General features: G+C 32.0%; 2 protein-coding genes across 2 annotated transcripts in view; one reads left to right on the forward strand and one right to left on the reverse strand.

The window, feature by feature from the left end:
* The first annotated feature begins 4,313 nt into the window (after positions 1 to 4,313).
* Positions 4,314 to 6,129, forward strand: LOC114411426 (U-box domain-containing protein 40). Its single transcript, XM_028375116.1, has 2 exons — positions 4,314 to 4,600; positions 5,139 to 6,129. The coding sequence occupies exons 1-2, from the start codon at positions 4,386 to 4,388 to the stop codon at positions 5,911 to 5,913; spliced, it is 990 nt and encodes a 329-aa protein (XP_028230917.1). The 5' UTR covers positions 4,314 to 4,385; the 3' UTR covers positions 5,914 to 6,129.
* Positions 6,130 to 7,940: 1,811 nt separating this feature from the next.
* Positions 7,941 to 18,786, reverse strand: part of LOC114411646 (nuclear pore complex protein GP210) — a 39,827-nt gene continuing 28,981 nt past the window's right edge. Inside the window, exons 26-41 of the mRNA XM_028375279.1 lie at positions 18,665 to 18,777; positions 17,805 to 17,876; positions 16,810 to 16,885; positions 16,428 to 16,535; positions 16,138 to 16,279; positions 15,974 to 16,045; positions 15,676 to 15,889; positions 15,425 to 15,491; positions 15,053 to 15,144; positions 14,737 to 14,797; positions 14,059 to 14,416; positions 11,198 to 11,238; positions 10,904 to 11,067; positions 10,677 to 10,776; positions 9,960 to 10,129; positions 7,941 to 8,760 (exon numbers count right to left, since the gene is read on the reverse strand). Coding sequence (XP_028231080.1) covers positions 8,263 to 8,760; positions 9,960 to 10,129; positions 10,677 to 10,776; positions 10,904 to 11,067; positions 11,198 to 11,238; positions 14,059 to 14,416; positions 14,737 to 14,797; positions 15,053 to 15,144; positions 15,425 to 15,491; positions 15,676 to 15,889; positions 15,974 to 16,045; positions 16,138 to 16,279; positions 16,428 to 16,535; positions 16,810 to 16,885; positions 17,805 to 17,876; positions 18,665 to 18,777 — 2,348 coding nt within the window. The 3' untranslated portion in view covers positions 7,941 to 8,262. The remainder of the gene's footprint in view (positions 8,761 to 9,959; positions 10,130 to 10,676; positions 10,777 to 10,903; positions 11,068 to 11,197; positions 11,239 to 14,058; positions 14,417 to 14,736; positions 14,798 to 15,052; positions 15,145 to 15,424; positions 15,492 to 15,675; positions 15,890 to 15,973; positions 16,046 to 16,137; positions 16,280 to 16,427; positions 16,536 to 16,809; positions 16,886 to 17,804; positions 17,877 to 18,664; positions 18,778 to 18,786) is intronic.

Raw genomic sequence — 18,786 nt, forward strand, 5'->3', positions numbered from 1 at the left:
TCATCATGTAAATTCATCAGTGTAGATTGATGAGGCATGAAAATCTATAAATTATTAGTTGCGACTAATTGTAGACATTCTCGTCTAAATGAACATTTTGCACAAGACATTTAATTTCTTTGCCTAAAACTTCAAGTCCGTAACAATGATGGTTTTCTGTGTAGTCTATCTTCTGGGTTCTTCCAATCAATAAGAAATTGAATAGGTTATGGATGCCCATAAGAAATTAAGTCGATCTGACGGATATATGAGGTGAAATTGAAACCCGACAAAAGTAGGGGACAATGCCCCATACTATACCTATGTAATGCCGACAACGTCCTATCATCAACTTTAGTTTATCTGAAAATAAATGATTATTATTAAAGAGAAATTGCTACGATCCTGATTAACTTTTAGGTCACATGTATTCAAGTTTTTTTTAAAATTAGTAAAAATTATAATGGTCTCGGATTATTTAATAGTTTTTTTCTAGTTGAAAAGACGGGGAGTTGGAAAAAAGTAGAGAAAAACGAAAGATATATAATAAAAAAATTAATAAATGAAAATGATATGAAAAAATAGGTAAATAGTTATAATCATTTCTTTTTCGAAACAAATCAAAATGCAGTAGGAACAGGATCGCTTGCGTCAGCCAACAAAAAAGAAGAAAAAAACAGGTAGGTAGGTGGGTGGGAGAAAATGAGTGTTCATCAATTCATTCAATTGCCTACCCGTTCCTCGACGATGTACAACTTATAAACTTGAAAAGATTAGAAAATTTGTTACGTGCACGTCAAAATGAGATAATTAATGATTTCTTCTGTGGCGCATATATATAAACCATTTTTCTTAAAATATTTTTTTGTTAAATAGAGTTTATTTAATTTTATGATAATTAAGATTAGAAAAATATTTGCAGATTCATTCTCTGGTGCATAAACAACCTCTCAAGCAATGTTTCCCCCTGGAAGCATGCATCTACGTACTGTCATGATCGTTTAGAACGCTATCATCTATAAAACACTAGGGTTTAATTTTTAGCTTGTCATGATCGTTTACTTTCAATCCAACCTCACCCATCATCTTGTCTCTAAGCTAAAAGAGTTTGGGTTGAGGTGGGATTCTCCACTTCAAATTGGCTCCCCTTTCGTATGTTAAAAATTGCATTACTTATGCGATAACGCATAATTTAATTCTCCGCTTTCTATCATTCAACTAAAGTTAGTCTTGCAATGACATTGTCCAAAAAAATTGCATGATTTAATTAGCAGCTACAAGCTATTTGAGATATATAGTTTCTATATGTTGACACAGGGTACGTATTATAAAAAAATTGATTTCTATGAATAATTATTTAATATAATTTCTTATTTAATCAGATTTTATATTTTTAATTTTTAATAATTGAAATAAATGTTTGGAAAATATTAAAAAGAAATTTATTTTATATGAAAAAAATCTGTAACATTGATGGGAAACCTTAATGGGGTTAGTGTGAGCTAGAATTCTTGACTGGTGACTTAATTTGGCCTTGCTATTTTCACCCTTTTTTATGTTTTGACACCTCCATTTTTTCTTATTTTTTTATGTGTTTAAATTGGAAATGATAAGCTGACACCCTTTAAACTTAAAGAACAATGCTATTTTTTAAACAATTAGGGAGTTAGTGTATGAAAAAAAAGGAAAAAAATATCATATCCAATTTGAAAAAAATCTCTATATATCAAATGTAATTTACTCTATACAATGACAGATCCAAGGGAAACAAGCAAAGGCCTTGCCCCCTGAAAACTCCTTGTATTTTTTTTTATTAAGAAGACTCTTTGTATATTTGAGAAGAAAAGAAAAATAAAAATATTAATAGAGTGTTAATTAAGTTAGTGTTACATAATTTATCTGTAGTTTTACACATAAAATTAACAATATATTTGTGTCAAATACACGATTTATTAGATAATTATGTATAAAAAATTAACTCCCCTTTATTATTTTTCTAAATCCATCTTTGTCTATATATAAACATATAAATATTAATGTAGCATCTAAATAACTTTCCACACAACCTAAATCCTAGTTCTCCTTATATATTTCATGTTGCAACACCATGAAAACAAAAAAAGAAAGCAGATTGGAGTTGCATGATCCCTACAACTTTTGCTATTGGTCCCTATTACCTCATGAAAAGTCTCTTTAGCCCTGCAATTTAAATTCTTCACCACTCCCCCTTCTTCCTTCCCTCTGCACCCCCCCTCCCCCTCCCATTTGTGTATTTTTTACATAACCAAATCACGATTTCATTACATTTTTTTTGGGTTTAGAATACCACAACAGAATCGTGATTCTGATATGTTTCTAGAAAAATAAATAACACAATAGAATCACGATTCTATTGTATGTTTAATTTAAATAAAAAATATTAGGGTATTTTCTTAAAAATAAATTAAAAACATTACAATGTAATTAATTATTTAATTTTTTTTCACCTCAATAAAATCCTGATTCCATTGTGTTCTGAAAAAAAAATAATAACGGAATCACGATTCTATTATGTTAAAGAGGAGCAAAAAAAAAATAACAAAATCATAATTTAATTTGTTATGTTTGAAATGATAAAAATATATAACAGAATTATGATTTTATTGTGTGTTTTATTGAACAAAATCATGATTCTGTGAGAAGAACATTTTTCAAATAAAAAAAGGATCAGCCCCTTGTATGGACCAAAAGCAATTAGAATGAGACCAATAGCAATTTCACAAATTAAATGACAAAAAGACTATATAAGATGGTCTTAAATATTTATTTAAATTTTTTACTTATGTTTAAAATAATAGTATAATGTTGACACATGAATAATTAGTATCCATTGATGGATATCAATTTGGGCTGTATAAATAAATTCCTCCTTTACGGAAATCAATCATTCAATCAAGAAATGACATCAATAATTTTATATTGTTTCCTTTTTATCTTCTTTATTACTTTTTTTTTAAATGTAAATTATATTAAACCCAAAATGATACAACAATAAATGGAATATAATCCGCAGTTAAAAAAAAATTAAAAATCTCCCTAATATAAGAACTTATATCAAGATGCTAAAACAAATGCAACAGGTAAAAATAACTTTTATCTTCTTTATTACTTTTTAATAATATTTAATGATGTTTTTCTTTGGAGGAGATTAGCATAATTTCTGCTTGCTAACAAATTGAGGGAAGGGGAACTAGTATTTGGGTCGCTCATTTAACAACACGAGACTTACCAACTATTTTTTTTTCCCCCATTTAAACTCAGGAAACGAATCATATAAAATTGATCCCTTTATTTCTTGGGATTTCTCATAGCCTCACATTCCAATTCATTGCAATCTCCCATAAAGTTTTCAATTCAGTATAAAAACTTAGTCAAAGACAATTTACTGTGTGAGCGTATATAGGTCCTGTTTCAATTTCGCAACGATCACAAGATCGCCTTGTGTGCGAAGCATACCCTGAATGAAGCTAGAAGAGAAGCTCCAACAGCTAGTGGAAATTAAACTAGAAATAGCTAGCTCTTGTTGCCAAAAAAAAGGTATTGGTGGCTCTAGTAGCAATGGTCAAAAGGGGTTAGTGTTATTATTGAAGAAAAGAATAACAAATGTTGTCAATGTGATTCACAAGAGTGATTAACATAATATTCTTTTCAGGCTCCTAGAGTCCTACTCCTAGCAAACCTACCATTAAACCAGAAACACAAAATCACTAGAAAATTTGATGGGTTTTTTCTTCTTCTGTGTAGAGATATATTTCTAAAAGAATAAAATATATTTTATAGAAGAATTTGTGAAATATTTTATATATGAGCTCTATATATAAAACAAAAAAAAAAGTATAACACAAAATTCTAATACTAACGTTATCTTAATCTTAAAATCAAACTCCTAACCTCCTAAATCTAATAGATAAGATTAAATCTTTATTTTTATCTAAACAAATTCATAATATTTTTAAATCTAAATAATATCTTAAAGATTTGAAACAAATAACAAATTATTCTTTATTAAACTAAAGATATCATTCATATCTATCTTAAGAAAATTGACAAGAAAATATTTCACCTGACCTATCAAAAGCTGACGGCGTTTGCTTCCAAATAAGGAAAGTTAAAGATTCATTCTTAGGAATCAATATTGTTTTTTTTATTAGCATGGTACCCAACGCACACCCATAGAGAGAAAAAAAAGCTGACCTAAAGAACTGTATGTTGCTTCTAGCTGAAACAACGGATTGGAATACCCACAAAAGCTTAACATTACCTCTCCAAGCAACCAATCTCGATGCTACTACAATTACCACTGCCTGACATAGAAGATTTTGAGACCTCGGAATAAGGCACAGCAAAAGAATTAGAAACCAGCTCCAATGGAAAAAGAGGTTGTGGAAAACCTTTGGAACGGTGATAGAGATTCTCAAATTCAAGCAGCTTTGGAACTGGGTAGATTAAGCAGGAAGCAGAGGCACAAGTTGGAAGAGAGTGGTGTTATGGTTCCTCTTGTTTCCATGCTTCATTCTCAAGACTATGAAGCCATAGAAGCTGCTTTGTGTGCCTTGCTCAGCCTTTCCTTTGGCAGTGAAAGGTTAGTTCATCATTCACCCTCAAATGATATTCATTCTAAACTCCATCCGTTTCTTCTTGTAGTCCACGATACCGGTAATATGTAAATGTAAGTATTTCTATAAGTATTTTTTTTTTAACCGTGAGATCTGTCCTAAAACCGAACTCACTTAAACCTTTTTGGATAAAAAGAAATTAGGAGTTGAGAGCACATAAGAGAACAAATGATTACCAAAACATATTTTTTGCTCATTAAAAGAAAAGAATTAGAGGCAATAAAACATACCCAACCTTACACTGTTTTGGAGTAATAAAAAAAGTCTGAACTTTTTAGTACCCATGATTGGTTTATTGGCAGTGGGGCTAAGGAATATGTTCTTGGTAACAAAAAAAGGTTTGCCATTGGTTAAATAATAGAATGTACCATCATATTTCTTTACCAAAAAGTAATGTATAAAACACAAGGGAGCCAAAAAAATTCCTTCTATTGTACGAATGCCTTCTAAAGTTTCCTTAGCAGTTAATAGAAAACTTTTTTCCAATTTTTTTTTTTTTTACAGAAATAAGATTCGGATCATCAAATCTGGAGCTTTGCCAGTTCTGGTGAGTCTCCTCTATTGTCATAGCCAGACAGTGATCATACAATTGACATTAGCAGCCATGCTAACCCTCTCTTCTTGCAAGGCAAATAAGGTAGCAATTGCTTCATCTGGGGCTATCCAACTCTTGGCTGAATTTGTCAACAGCAATTGTAGCACTCAGTCTCAGCTTGATGCTATAGCTACTCTACACAACCTCACAACCTGCAAAGAGATTATGCCATTGATTGTCTCTTCTGGTGTTATGTTCTCCTTGCTTGAACTGATCCACAGCACAGTAAAATCATCTCCATTGGTTGAGAAAGCAATTGAGTTGCTAGAGAACATTGTGTCTTCATCAGAGAGTGCACTTTGTAAGGCTGCTGGTGCTGGTGGAGCGATCGGGATACTAGTCGAGACTATTGAAGATGGATCTTTACTAAGCAAAGAGCATGCAGTGAGTATACTTTTACTTATATGCCAGAGCTGCAGAGAGAAATATAGAGGGTTGATTTTGACAGAGGGAGTGATGCCAGGATTGCTTCAGTTAAGTGTGGATGGAACATGGAGAGCCAAATCCATCGCTCAAGAACTGTTGTTGCTTCTGAGGGACTGCTCCAATTATGGCTCAAGATGTAAACAAATCAATCATGAGCTTATAGAACGGATAATGGAAGAAATTGAAGCAGAAGGAGAGAAATTGGCAGATACTACTTTAAGGTTGGTAGAGGAAATGATTGCAAAGCTCAATGCTTAATAAGTCAAGTAAGCCTTCATGCATCACTTTTCTTTTTCCTTTCTAACTTGTTGGCTGACAAGGACTTATAGTTCAGGACTTCATTGCTAAGAAAATATTAGTAAACCAATGTAGAATTGAGACCATTGCTGTGTACATAAAATTGGTTCGGGATCTCTGGTATCATTTATATTTGAATTTGGTGGTATCAATTGCTAGGTATGCTTGGCTGCTAACATTACTTATACCGAATTACAAACCTTAAAATATTTGAATTTGATCGGATATTACTTTTTTATATATAGGAATAGCCTCTTATATATAGGAATAGTTTTTATACCTGTGATGTACAAATTTATTTATATATTCTATCTTTTATATTGTAGTTTTTTAAAGTGTGTATGTAAATAAAATTAATTTTTAAAAATATTTAGGAGTATATCATATATAATTACATTAACATTATGGAAGTTGTTGTTTTTTTTTAAAAAAAATAGTGATTTTTGGCAAAACAAAGTCATATAAAATTTATTATTTAAAACTGTGATATTTAAATAAATTATTTTTTTATAGTTATTTAAATAAATTAATTAAGAATTAATATAGTGAGACGTATAATTTTATATCTTAATGAATTGAAATTATTTTTGTTTTTATTCCAGGGCAGAGTGACTACAATAATCATTATCCATTTTATAAAAGGATTAATCCATCACGTAGTTGATAAATAGACTTTTCCATGTACATGCAACCATTCGCCGTAAATTTTCTCTTACTTTTTCTACTTCAACGATGAAATGAAAGGAAAGGTCTTAATATAATGTTATGATGTAGTTAATATCAAACAAAGTATTGAAAAATCAAAATAAAAAGGGATTAAAATGCTTACCCGTCAAGCTTAAATAAAAGAAAACAATACCTGTCACTATCTCACAACATTTTTCTCGACCTTAGAAAATACAATCTATCAATCTAATGGTTAAAAGGCAAAAATGATAATTTAATATTATTTTTAATTAATAGCTAAAATTAGCATTGAATTTAAAAATAATTTCAATCTTTGTTTTAATATCATTAAATAATTTAATTAAATTTTTTAAGTTTAAGTTAATTAGAAATAATGTAATTAAATTTATTACTGATAATTTAGTCAGCTAAATTTAATTAGATGACATCAATGACTATTATAAAATTTAAGTATTTATCAAGGACTTGTTATTATTTAAAATTATTATTATTTGTGAAATATATTTTAATAAAATGAAAAGTATACTCGTATATATGCATAGCAATATATTTATTAATTTATGTTCTTAATTATTAATAAATAAATCATATTATGCCATTATTTTTTATAAATTTATTACTTTTAATTGTGAAATATATTAAAGTAACTAATTTAAAAAAACCAGCAAACATAAAAATATAATATTTAATATGACTCCTTAATATCTAAATTAACGTTTAATTATTGAAATCATATAATAACTAATATATTACACTTAAATATCAAAATTATTTCTTATCATATAACAAATAACATTAATGTGAGCAATTAAACTGTAAATGCAATTGTTAAATACATATTATAACGTAAACGTTTCAATCAACAGACAATATTTGTTCAAGTCCCATATATATATATATATATATATATATATATATATATATTGAATATGAAATATTTGATCATTTCACTGCATAATTTTATTATTTATTAATTTAATGTAACAATGAAGTAATATGGCAAAAATTTGGTTAGGCAAAAATTGACCACAATATGTTCGGCCTATGATAAGGGTTTGAACGGGAAATAAAAGAACGAATGACTGTTCTATAGATTGATCTATCCTATGCAATGTTCAGCCCTACACAAAGAAAAGACACTCTGCTACGGCCCAATGATGTCACTGTTGGTTGCTTCGAGTACAAACAACACACTTTAACACATTTCTAACACTACTAGTTAAATAAGATGTGAGACACTTAAATTTTATAATTTTGATAAAATTCAACTAATAGTGTTTAGAAAGTGTCTTTCTCATGTATAGAATAACAAACCAGCTTGGAGTAATTAAATCAAATAAATAAGAAAACATGGTAGTAAGAAGCATTACAAGCAACGATGATGAGACAGAGAATACAACCATTTGCAGCAGTTCTTACATAAATCAAAAAGCAGACTTCGGGGGAGGGGGAATAGAAAATTTGTTTGGACCTTCAAGAAATGGATGTTGTACTGGTAAATGAGAGTGACCTTGATAATTCTTTTTTTGAAAGAGAATATATAATCTAGTTGACGAACCAAACACAAACTAGCTTTGATGCTAGACATATTAGTCCTAGACTATAAATGCTTTGTTTGCAATCTTATCTTCCATAAGGATGATATCGACCAGCACTGTATCCTGCTCTACTGCTCCCATAGAAGGGGCCACCACTAGCCCCTCCATATCCACCTCCTAGGTTTCCATCATAGCCACTTTGGTAGGCACCACCACCGCCAGAAGAACCCCCACCTGCACCATATGCTCCATAATTCTCACTAGGACCGCCATACCCACCAAGATCATACCCTCTGCTAAAGTTTCCACCATAACGACCAGCATACCCGAGGGAGAGATCTCCTCTATACGGCCCCATCTCACCAGCATATCCTCCATACCCACCAAATTCACTTCCAAAGCCACCATAAGCACCACCCCTACCACCTGACCTATACCCACCCCCCATTCCAAAGCTGCCACCAAATCCATCGTAAGTATCTCCATATCCACCACTGCTATATGAAGACCTAGAGTCGTTATGGCGCTTGGATGATGGAGGTGCTGAGCTTGGCTTCTTTGGTTCAGCTTTCTTGATTTCCACCTAGAAAGATGAGAAGGTTACTTTATTGATAAAAAAAAATTGTATTTATGAAAAAAAACTCGAAATAGACAAAATAGTTGAAGTTTCTTGATATGTCAAATCGTAGAAATCAAATAACTATGTATGATGTAAAAAATGTTTGTGATTGACAAAGGTGCCAACCCATGGTGGTAGTGCAAACAGTTAGAACTAAGAAATACCACTTCGAAGTTGATAGATCAGGGAATCAGGCTAATGTACTAACTACTCCAGACAACATACTCTTGTAAATGCCATTGTATATCAGTAAAACTATACAAAATCCCTCCCCCCCCCCCCCCCCCTCTCCCCAAATGAAAGAGTAGATGGTGAATTTCCAATTAATAATTTGCTTGAACTTCCCATATATTTTTACTTTCCACTGTAGTGTCTATATACTAATAAAAAAGGTGATCTGAAGATTAACTGAAGTTGACTAAATCTATCCAAAAACCTATGCAACCTTATTGGACCCCAAGGAAAATGGTGGAAATTGTCACACAGAAAACTGAAATGCTACTTTTATAGTAGAGAACCTCCAATAACACAAGATTTCTAAAAGAATGCAGGAAAATGTCTCTTAATTCCAAGACAAAATGGATGAACTGCCCAAGAAAAATCAGATCATTCCCCTTCTACTCCACTCACTCTCCCTCTATAACTACACTTCCCACTACTTTCCGTCACTCCCTCTCCCCAATTCCCATAAGCAACTCTCCTTCCTTTTTCCATGTGTCCCTTCTTTCTAGCGTAAACCATCAAAGGTATCAGCACATAACTGTTTTGATCAACCCACATTTTTTTATGTGGATTCTAACAAGAAACCCCACTCTACTACTCAAAGCAGTAACCATCACTAAAACACAGCTAAATATGATGTTATGGAACTATGGATTTGATATTTTTTGTGTTCAGTATGTTGGAATTGGTACATTGAATTCAATAGGAAAGTCAGAGATCAGTATCCCTTGATTATTGACATTAAAGTATTGGTTAAGTTATTGATGATTCATGAGTTATATTCTTTGGACTTACAGCCAAGAAAATCTCAAATTTAAAAAATTAACCCTCAGGAGTTGGATGCCAATTGCACAAGTCAAACACTTTATTGCTCAATACCCTATATCTTCCAGGTAGAATAATGCAATGCATGTACTCATTTTGAATAAAAGATTCCTCACCTGAGATCCAGCAAAGTCAATTTTGTTTCCCATGGACAGCAGATCATCAACTGCTTCTTCAGAGTCAAATGTGATAAACCCAAAGCCACGAGATCGGTTGGTAGAGTGGTCCCGCATTATTTGGTGATCTTTAACTTCGCCATAGCGTGTAAAGAAGTCTCTAAATTCATCTGCACAAGTGCATCTCTGGATTAAAAACAATACCATCCAAAGAAAATTTTCCATTTTCGCCACAGCTATTCTATGATTTACTAGTTACTTTCGAAATCAAAAAATGATTTTAGGATCTAACAGCTAAAATTAATTTTAACAGAGCTCTAGAAGGAGAAAGGGAGTCATAATGAAAATAGTCAATCTACTTGCACACCATCATACAAACACAACATATCATTCGCATCAGCACAGATGCAAATTACATGTGGCCAAGTGATTCATAAGAATTTCTAGTAGAAGAAATCTTGATAGGTACAACACAATAACTTAAGGTACCTCTGTCCATGTACAATATTTGAGCTAACCTCTGACAGATCATAAACATTACTCTCATATATATGTAAAGCAGTATTCAAATCTAGGATCTGAAACTAAGATAGTTTATTATGCCCATACTGCCCTCATATTTTGGAGTTTGCTCTCTTAAGGTGCTGTAATGTGCCCCCCTTGTTGACACCTCGGAGTCAAGCAGCAAGAAATTAGCTAACTAAAGAGGCAACCTACCTTCAGTCACATTTGAAGGAATTCCACCTACAAAAATTTTCTTTGTCCTAAAATCCTTAGAGCCAACAGCTCCCCTCGGTATCGTCCGCTTAATCTCAACCTATATATGATGATCCCAAAACCATAAGATCCAGCAAAGTATCCATTCACTAATCACTATAATCAAAACAAAAGTAACAAGACTTCCTTAGCCAAGACATCATCAAATTCAAGTCAGAGTGTCATACTTGTTTGCCATTGATAATATGAGGATCCTCAATGACTTTATCGACCACAGAGGGATCCGCATACGTTATAAACCCAAATCCACGAGGCTGCCCAGTTTTCCTGTCCTTCATGATGACCGAATCCGTGATCTCACCATACTTACCAAAGTGCTTGATAAATTGGGCTGCAACACAAAGGAGTAAGTAAGAAACCAATGCAAAAAGCTACAAATCCACACAATTAAGAGAAGGGATTGTCATCCCCTAATAATTACAATTATGATAATCATAAACTTAAACAAAGCAAGCACTAACCAATGGTCGTTTCTCTCGCTAAACCACCTATAAATATCTTTCTGCAAATTATGGGTCGAGTGCAATTAGAACCAAATCTAAGAACATTGTTATCATCTAATCTAAATAACCAAAAAAAAAAAAAAACCTTTTTCTAGGAATTGCAAAAAAAGGGGGTTCTTTTCATAAGCTGCGTTTACCCAATTGCTCCAATTTCAGAATTTTCTGAGCAACCAAACGGAACTGAGAGAGAAAAGAGAAAGAGGAAAGTTACCCGGGACTGGCACCGTCGCCGGTGAGGGGTTGGGAATTGTGGGGTTCTTCTCTGTGGGAAAAGGGCGTAACGACGTCGTTATGTTCTGCGCCACCCACCACATGCTCGTTACCGGGTGATTCCATGGCTTACGAATTCAGAGAGAATGCGAAAGAGAAAGAGAAACCCTAGATATGATATTACTTCTTTGTTTATTTTTTTGTAAAACCCTTTTTATTTTATTTATTGTGAGTGGCTGATGTTGAGAACCAGACAAGACAATGGTCTTAGATTCCTTTGAGATTGTTATATATATATATATATATATGTAATGGTGTTCATGGGCTGTACGTACATGTTCTATGGGCCTCCTGTGCTCTTCATTGGGTAATGCTAGGTGCACTCAGCGTTATTTTTTGTGCACCCAACATTTTACCTTGCCTGAATGAATCAGTATGACTATACGGGTTAAGTTAATTTTTATGAGTCAAACAAATCATGTTTTAATAATTTATTAAATAGTTTGATTATGTTTACACCAAAAGAAAGTTGGCAAATGATACTTACAACTCTCCAATTTAATAAATGAATATATCTCTTCTTTCTTTATCTTTTCAACATTTTTTTCCTAAATACCCTTTTAAGTTATTTCCAATTTTAAATTATCCTCTTTATTTTTCGAAAACAATTTTTTGTTCATTTATTTTATGTATCATCCACTCCTTTCCTTCGCTATTCATCCCTTACGTCACGATTCTGCCACTCACTCGTATTTTAATGCAGTTTATAATTTTTGGCACTTCATTTCATTGATTAATTTACATTTCATGTAAATATCTCATTCTACATTTCTTATCTAAACTTTTAACTCGTTTCCCACCGTAGATTTCACCCAAAACCGAGTTTGAATTGGGAAGCAACAAGTGGGTTCTTTTGAAACTTCCATTTTTAGTTTGGGGATGCCAACAAGCATTCCTTGTGTTGTGTATTTATTAAATTTTCCAACCAGACGTTGCAACTGCTAAGGACGTCTTGCAATAAGAGTTGCATTGCATTTTCAAATTTATATTAAGCTGGCATTGTTGTTGGTTGATTTAATTGATAAAATCTTATATAGCAATTATTGATACGAAAATATGATTCTACATTGACAGTTAAGGATAATAACAATTTTAGAGATATAATTAAATAGAAGTAACTATTTTCTATAAACATTACATAGCGTGTTCTAACTTTTAAAATATCATATTATTTCTCCTTTGTACAGTGGGAATTTTCATTATGATAACGAACCCTTACTATGATAATCCTCATACTAATCATGAATAAATTCCTTACACTAAAATTGTAATATCTTACCTATTGATTTTTTAAAAATATATTGATTATTTTTACAATATATTAGTTCATCTTAAAAGATATTGAAATGAAATAGAAAAATAGTATTAATATTACATTACAAATTTCGTGCCTTTTTCAGTAATTACACATTCAAAAGCACTTTTGACAACAACAAAAAACATTTAAATATAAATCATACTGTAGTAAACCTTTCTTTTTTAGTGAAACTGAAGTTTATAACATACTTTTTATTCAAAATTTTCATTTATAATCTTTAATCCAAACATGAATTGAATCCTCAATCCTGTACTTGACCAACAGTAGAACTACTAAGCAAATGAATTTAGTTTTTTTAAAGGGTAGCAAATGTGTTTTTATTTATACTTTTAATATTATAGATCTTGACTTTAACGTTTTAATTTTTCTTTTCACAAGATTGTGTTGTTTTCTATTTTTTTTTTTTTTTGCATACTGTAGTGAGTGAAATAAAAATAAATTATTGATATAATAATTTATTTCTTTATTTCCCTAAAATTATATTTATACTAATATATTTTGGTTTATATTTATTAAGTAATTATTTTTGTATTTCTAGTTACTAGTTCATTAATAAGTATAATTTGTATTTATTAATAAATTAAAAGTATAACCATAGTAGAAACATTACACATTTTCAACATATTTTTTCTTCCCACTCAATTTTATGTTTATAATAAAATAGTGTGAAAGGGCATAAAATAAATAAAATAGTGTTTTTATAATAGAGATAATACGAAAATCAAAAAGTTATAAATCATTTTGTTCTACCTTTTTTCAATAAATGGAATATAGGATCTTTATTCCATTTCATTGTAAAACATCGAAATAAGAAAATGACATTTTTAATCCATTCTATTCTAATTCATTTTACTCTATTATATTACAATCCCCTATTCAATTCTCCATCACAAATACAAATATAGGCTTACATTTTACAAGTTATATTGCATTACCATCATTTCAAAAGAAGTTAGTTGGTGGAGCGATTACAAACACACCTGCATGGTAATGCAACTACTGCACTAACCTAACTACGAGACAAATACACCTGCATGGTAATGTGATCCACGAAGAGTGATGGCGTATATGCCTAAATTTACACAAGTAGATGTAGATAACAAAATTGTCAGGTCGAAAATCATTCAACAATAGTGAGTGCAAGTGAGGCCATTATCCGTTGTCAGCCTCAAAAGGGAGAGTAGTGGCAGGTATCAAGCATTGTACCATTGATAAGCTCTGAGTCTAAAACGTGTTCTGTGGATTAATCCTTCTTCTCCCTTCTCGCTTATAATATGGAGTTTCATCGATCGTTTTCCTTACATAGTCTACAAATGGTTGAGGTGTTCGAGGAGAGGAGTCATTTACAACAGATGATGGGGTGCTTCTGTCAGGAGTTGTGGGCGCTGCAATGCTTGGAGTAGTAGTAACTGAAGAACTTGTTTGCTGAGATCTCTCTGGTCTGTCCAAGAAACGTGTGATGATAGCAATTGATAAAATCAACAGCAGCAAATACCCCAGGATGCTTGCCCAGAAGGCCTTATTTATGGTTACGCTGGATGATGCTGTTTCCTCGGGTTCATGGTTGATGTCTATCTCCACACTCTGGCCTGTAAAACAGGTAAAAGAAAGATTAAACTGGTAAACTCCAACAGACACTTAAACCTTGTTTAGATAAACTTCTGTACAAGTACTTGAACTGAAAAAAAAAAATGAAATAAGTTTATCCCATAGGTTAAGTTTAACATATGCATAAGCTAATTTTAACTTATGGAGAAGATTTTTTAATTTTTTCTTCTTATTTTCTTCTCCTAGAAGTGTTTCTAGAGAAGTTTTATCCAAACATGCCTAAGTCTTTTCCCTTTTTAAATAAAAAACAATTTATAAAGTGCTGAAAATCAAGTCATATTAAGCTTCAGGAATATGTAACCATTAGCTGGGAGAGTGATGATGATTCTATCTTTGAATCTCTTGGCTTTAAGCAATTTGACCTGGAGACATGAACAAAAAAAATTCAATAGGAATATATTTTAAATCCAAAATCAGAACATTTATTGCATGTCAAGTAATGAGACTAGTTCACAGGATAATTGTGCAACTTTTCAGGTGATATTTTAGCTTCGGGTTGCAACACAAAGAAATGCAAGGCTCATGGAGAATGCATCTCACCTAACTAGAGAAAAAAAATCGGCTACCCTGCAATAATTTAGATTTGAGCAACAATGAAACCCGTTGAAAATACTCACCTCATACCGTGCAAACCCTCGAATGCCAAAATCTTCTTTATGGATGAGACTGATCATAATCAAGTCTCGGTGATGCCAGTGAATTTCAACATCTATAATAAAACAGCCAACAGATTTAACCTTACATAGGGTAGAAGACAGTAATGAAATATTTGTATTTTGTAGCAACTATGCTCTCAACAATAAGTGAAGATGATAGCTAGGAATATTTCCATGAGACCCATCAGAATGATTCACATCACCCGCCAATCCACATCAATATTTTTATAAAGGAAGAAGTAGAAAGGGGAACTTCTGACTAAAATATGGATAATCAATCAACAAAATGAGGTAATCACATAGGAAAAAAAAAATAAAGATACGCCAACTTACCAGTATTTCCCAAGACAGTAATGCAAGTTTTGTTAGAGCCTGGCGTCAAATTCAGCTGCATCGAATTCTGAGCGGGGAAAAAGAACATTTTTAACATCATAAACTAAATTTTTATACTTTGTTTAGCAATCAGATTTTGAGGGGTTCCACTGAATTTGCAATTTGGCACATCACAAAAATAAACAACTCATTCTGATATGTACTTTCAAGCAAAGAAACGCGAGAGAATTTGCTATGTTATTATGTCATACCTTGCTCATCTCCATTATAGAAAATCCTCCAATAAAAAGTGCTGAAGCAGATCCAGAAACATGTTCGTGTTCAAGGGAAGCAGAAATGGAGAGTGATACATCTGGCCTCATGCCTTCTAACTTAGGTACTGAGTGCACCAAATGCTCTGGTGAGTAAGGGAAAAATAAGCAATATGAGTTGCCAGAGTCCTGATCCAGCCATGGCTTCACATACCTTCAGTGAATGAACATAGAAGTTAAATCTAAGAATGAATTGATCATTGAAGGAATCCTGAGAGAAATGAATAAAGATCTATACCCCACAAATAGTGGATCTACTCTACAATTGAATAAAATTCTCTTCTTTTCTCCAGGTGCACCAAGGGATTCACTGTAGGAATTACAATTACAATTCAGTCAGAAATGTAGTTAAAGGTTGATGACATTCAAACCAAGTTAAACTCAGGTGTTATTATTACAAACCTGAATTTCACGGAGAAGTTGTATCCTTTTGAAGGGTACGGGACATTAGTTAACGTCTCTTTTGGAGCATTCACAAAAATATAATTTCCTTTCAACACTGTAATTGTTGTTTGTAGTCTCAATCTTCCGTAATGGAAAGATACTGTTCATAATAACATTTAATTAATAACATTTCAATGAGGTAGATGTATAATTAATAATTTACTATTAATAATTGTTTATAAAGCAAAACTCCAGACAATGACAATTAAAAAGTTCATTTTCTGTACTTAAATATTGCTATTCAGTACCTTGTGCTGAACCTTCCCCAATAGCTTTGGCCATCCCAGATAATGTATCAACTGATATTACACTTCCATTTGTGGTAAACCACTGTCCAGAAATTGTATCACTCAAACCTGAAACTTAAAGATAGAATATCATCCGCGAAGAATTTGGTAAAAAAAGAAAAAGATTAAACACTCTGATCAAACTCGTTCAAGAATTGAAAATAACTCTACTACCGTGCCAGGTTAACAAAGCAACTCTCCCAAAATTTTAATGTTAGATGAAGGTAAATGAATGGCTTCATTACATCTTTAACAAATAAATTTTATAAAAAGAAAATTGCTCATGAGATGGAAGACAATATTAGAAAAATAAATTAACAGCAACCATTCAAAATGGCCATACCTTTTATGCTTAGGTTAAGAGGACTTCCTATGTGAAGAACTGGATTTTGAGGATATATATGGGCACCCACTCTAATCTGCAAAAGAAATCAATAATGAGAAAAAAAAAAACAGATTCAGATAGTGGAAGAGAATAGAGGAAGTGGGAATGCAAGATGAATGAATAGGAAGAATATTGAACATATGGTGTGTAACTTCCACAAAGGGAGAATTCATCAGGTAGCAATGAGAAATCAATTGCAAAAATGCATATAGCAGGTATAAGCTCCAGTGTTCAGTTTGATTCTGTAGTCGTTAATCATTATCACTTACATATACTTTCAGAAGCCTGCCTATCAATTTATCTTTATATATTTAAAAGGCGATTTTTTTTTCATGTAGTTGATATATTTTGTTTCTTATTTCCGACAATATGTGAACAAAATGGGGACAACAACAAAATCTAGTTCTTACCAAAGGAATATGAAAACTGTTGATATGATGGGGATTTAGGTATCAAAGGAGGAAAAGGATACATTGAAATTGATATTAACTTGATATATGACATGTTGCATGTGTAAGAAATACAAAACACTAATCCCTAATTCCCTATTTACACTTATATTAGACTTTTATTTCTGATTAAATAAGCAATTAAGTCATGAGATAATAAGGAAATATAGGGGCTTTTAACTCTCTTTTTCTTTTTTCAATAATATTTTTTAAGATAATTTGAAAAGCTGTTTATGAAAACAAAAGAAAGAAAAAATAAGCTTGTTTACATGATTTTGAAAACAGACTCAGACATACAGGATTAACTAGGTTCTGAAAAGGAAAATCACCTTAAACAAAATTATAAGCCTGTTTAGGTGTATCAGGCATCAGCATGAAATTATTTCCATATTTTCATTAAAATATAGGTTCCAAAAATTTAGCATACAGCATAAGAGATCAAGATATGTATGTAGAACAGTAAATTACTTAGTGCAGATTTTAGGAAAAAAAGGCAATACTTACCAGCACATAATCTGATTTTTGCAGATCTTCACTAATTGCTACACGCACAAGAGCTTTACCATGCTGAATTGCCTTCAACCATCAAAAGACAGTACAAGAATTCCATTAATTTACTTAGCTGAGCAAAGCAATTCCACAGATAGTAAACTAAATGAAAATACCAGGCATTACAAATCTGTGTAGACTCTAAACAAATATAGTTTGTTCTAAAGGCACTCATAGATAGGCTCTCTTTTTCTCTATTTGGTAGAGGTGAAATACAAGAGAACGAAATAAGAGGAGAGAAAGATAAATAGCTGAGAAAGGAAAAACTCTCCTTGTTTGGCAGGAGAGAAATAAAAAGATAGCGGGACCCACCACTTTTTGTTTTCTTGTCTCATGGATAGAAAAGGAGAGAGGAGCAATCTTTTGCATCTTTCCTGAAATACCTTTATATCTATATATAACTTCATATTTTTAATAGGAACATAATTGTCTTTTTAATAAAAATTCATTTTCTTTCTCTCCACTTTCTTTCATATTTCTCCTGTACCAAACAACCCTTCAAATCTACTCTTTTACGCACTACTTTCTTTCAATCTTCTCTCTTTTCATTTTCTTTCCCAAACCGAACAAAGCATTCAAGTTGAATCACAGGGATGAACAAAGTGCATTAGTTAAGCCTGATCTTGATAACACCATGCAGGCTTGGCTTCATTAGAGACCAAAGTCCCATGAGACACTTTTGAAGAAAAAGAAAAACCATAGTTCCAAAAATCTACGATTGTGCCAGCTGCAGGTTCTTGTGCAGCTTGTTGGTCAAAATAAAAAGAACAAGGCCACCAAGAAAAAATAATTTCTAATAAAAGCCATCAACAAACCTTGATATGGACATTGCCTTTTCCATCAGCTGTTTTGTTTACGCAGAGAACATCAGGGTAGTTAGTTTCAGCATAAAAAGGTACTGCATTGTATGCTTCATGGAAAGGATTTCCTGTTGAAT

Source organism: Glycine soja, chromosome 5, assembly GCF_004193775.1.
Source record: "Glycine soja cultivar W05 chromosome 5, ASM419377v2, whole genome shotgun sequence".
Classification (NCBI taxonomy): Eukaryota; Viridiplantae; Streptophyta; class Magnoliopsida; order Fabales; family Fabaceae; genus Glycine; species Glycine soja.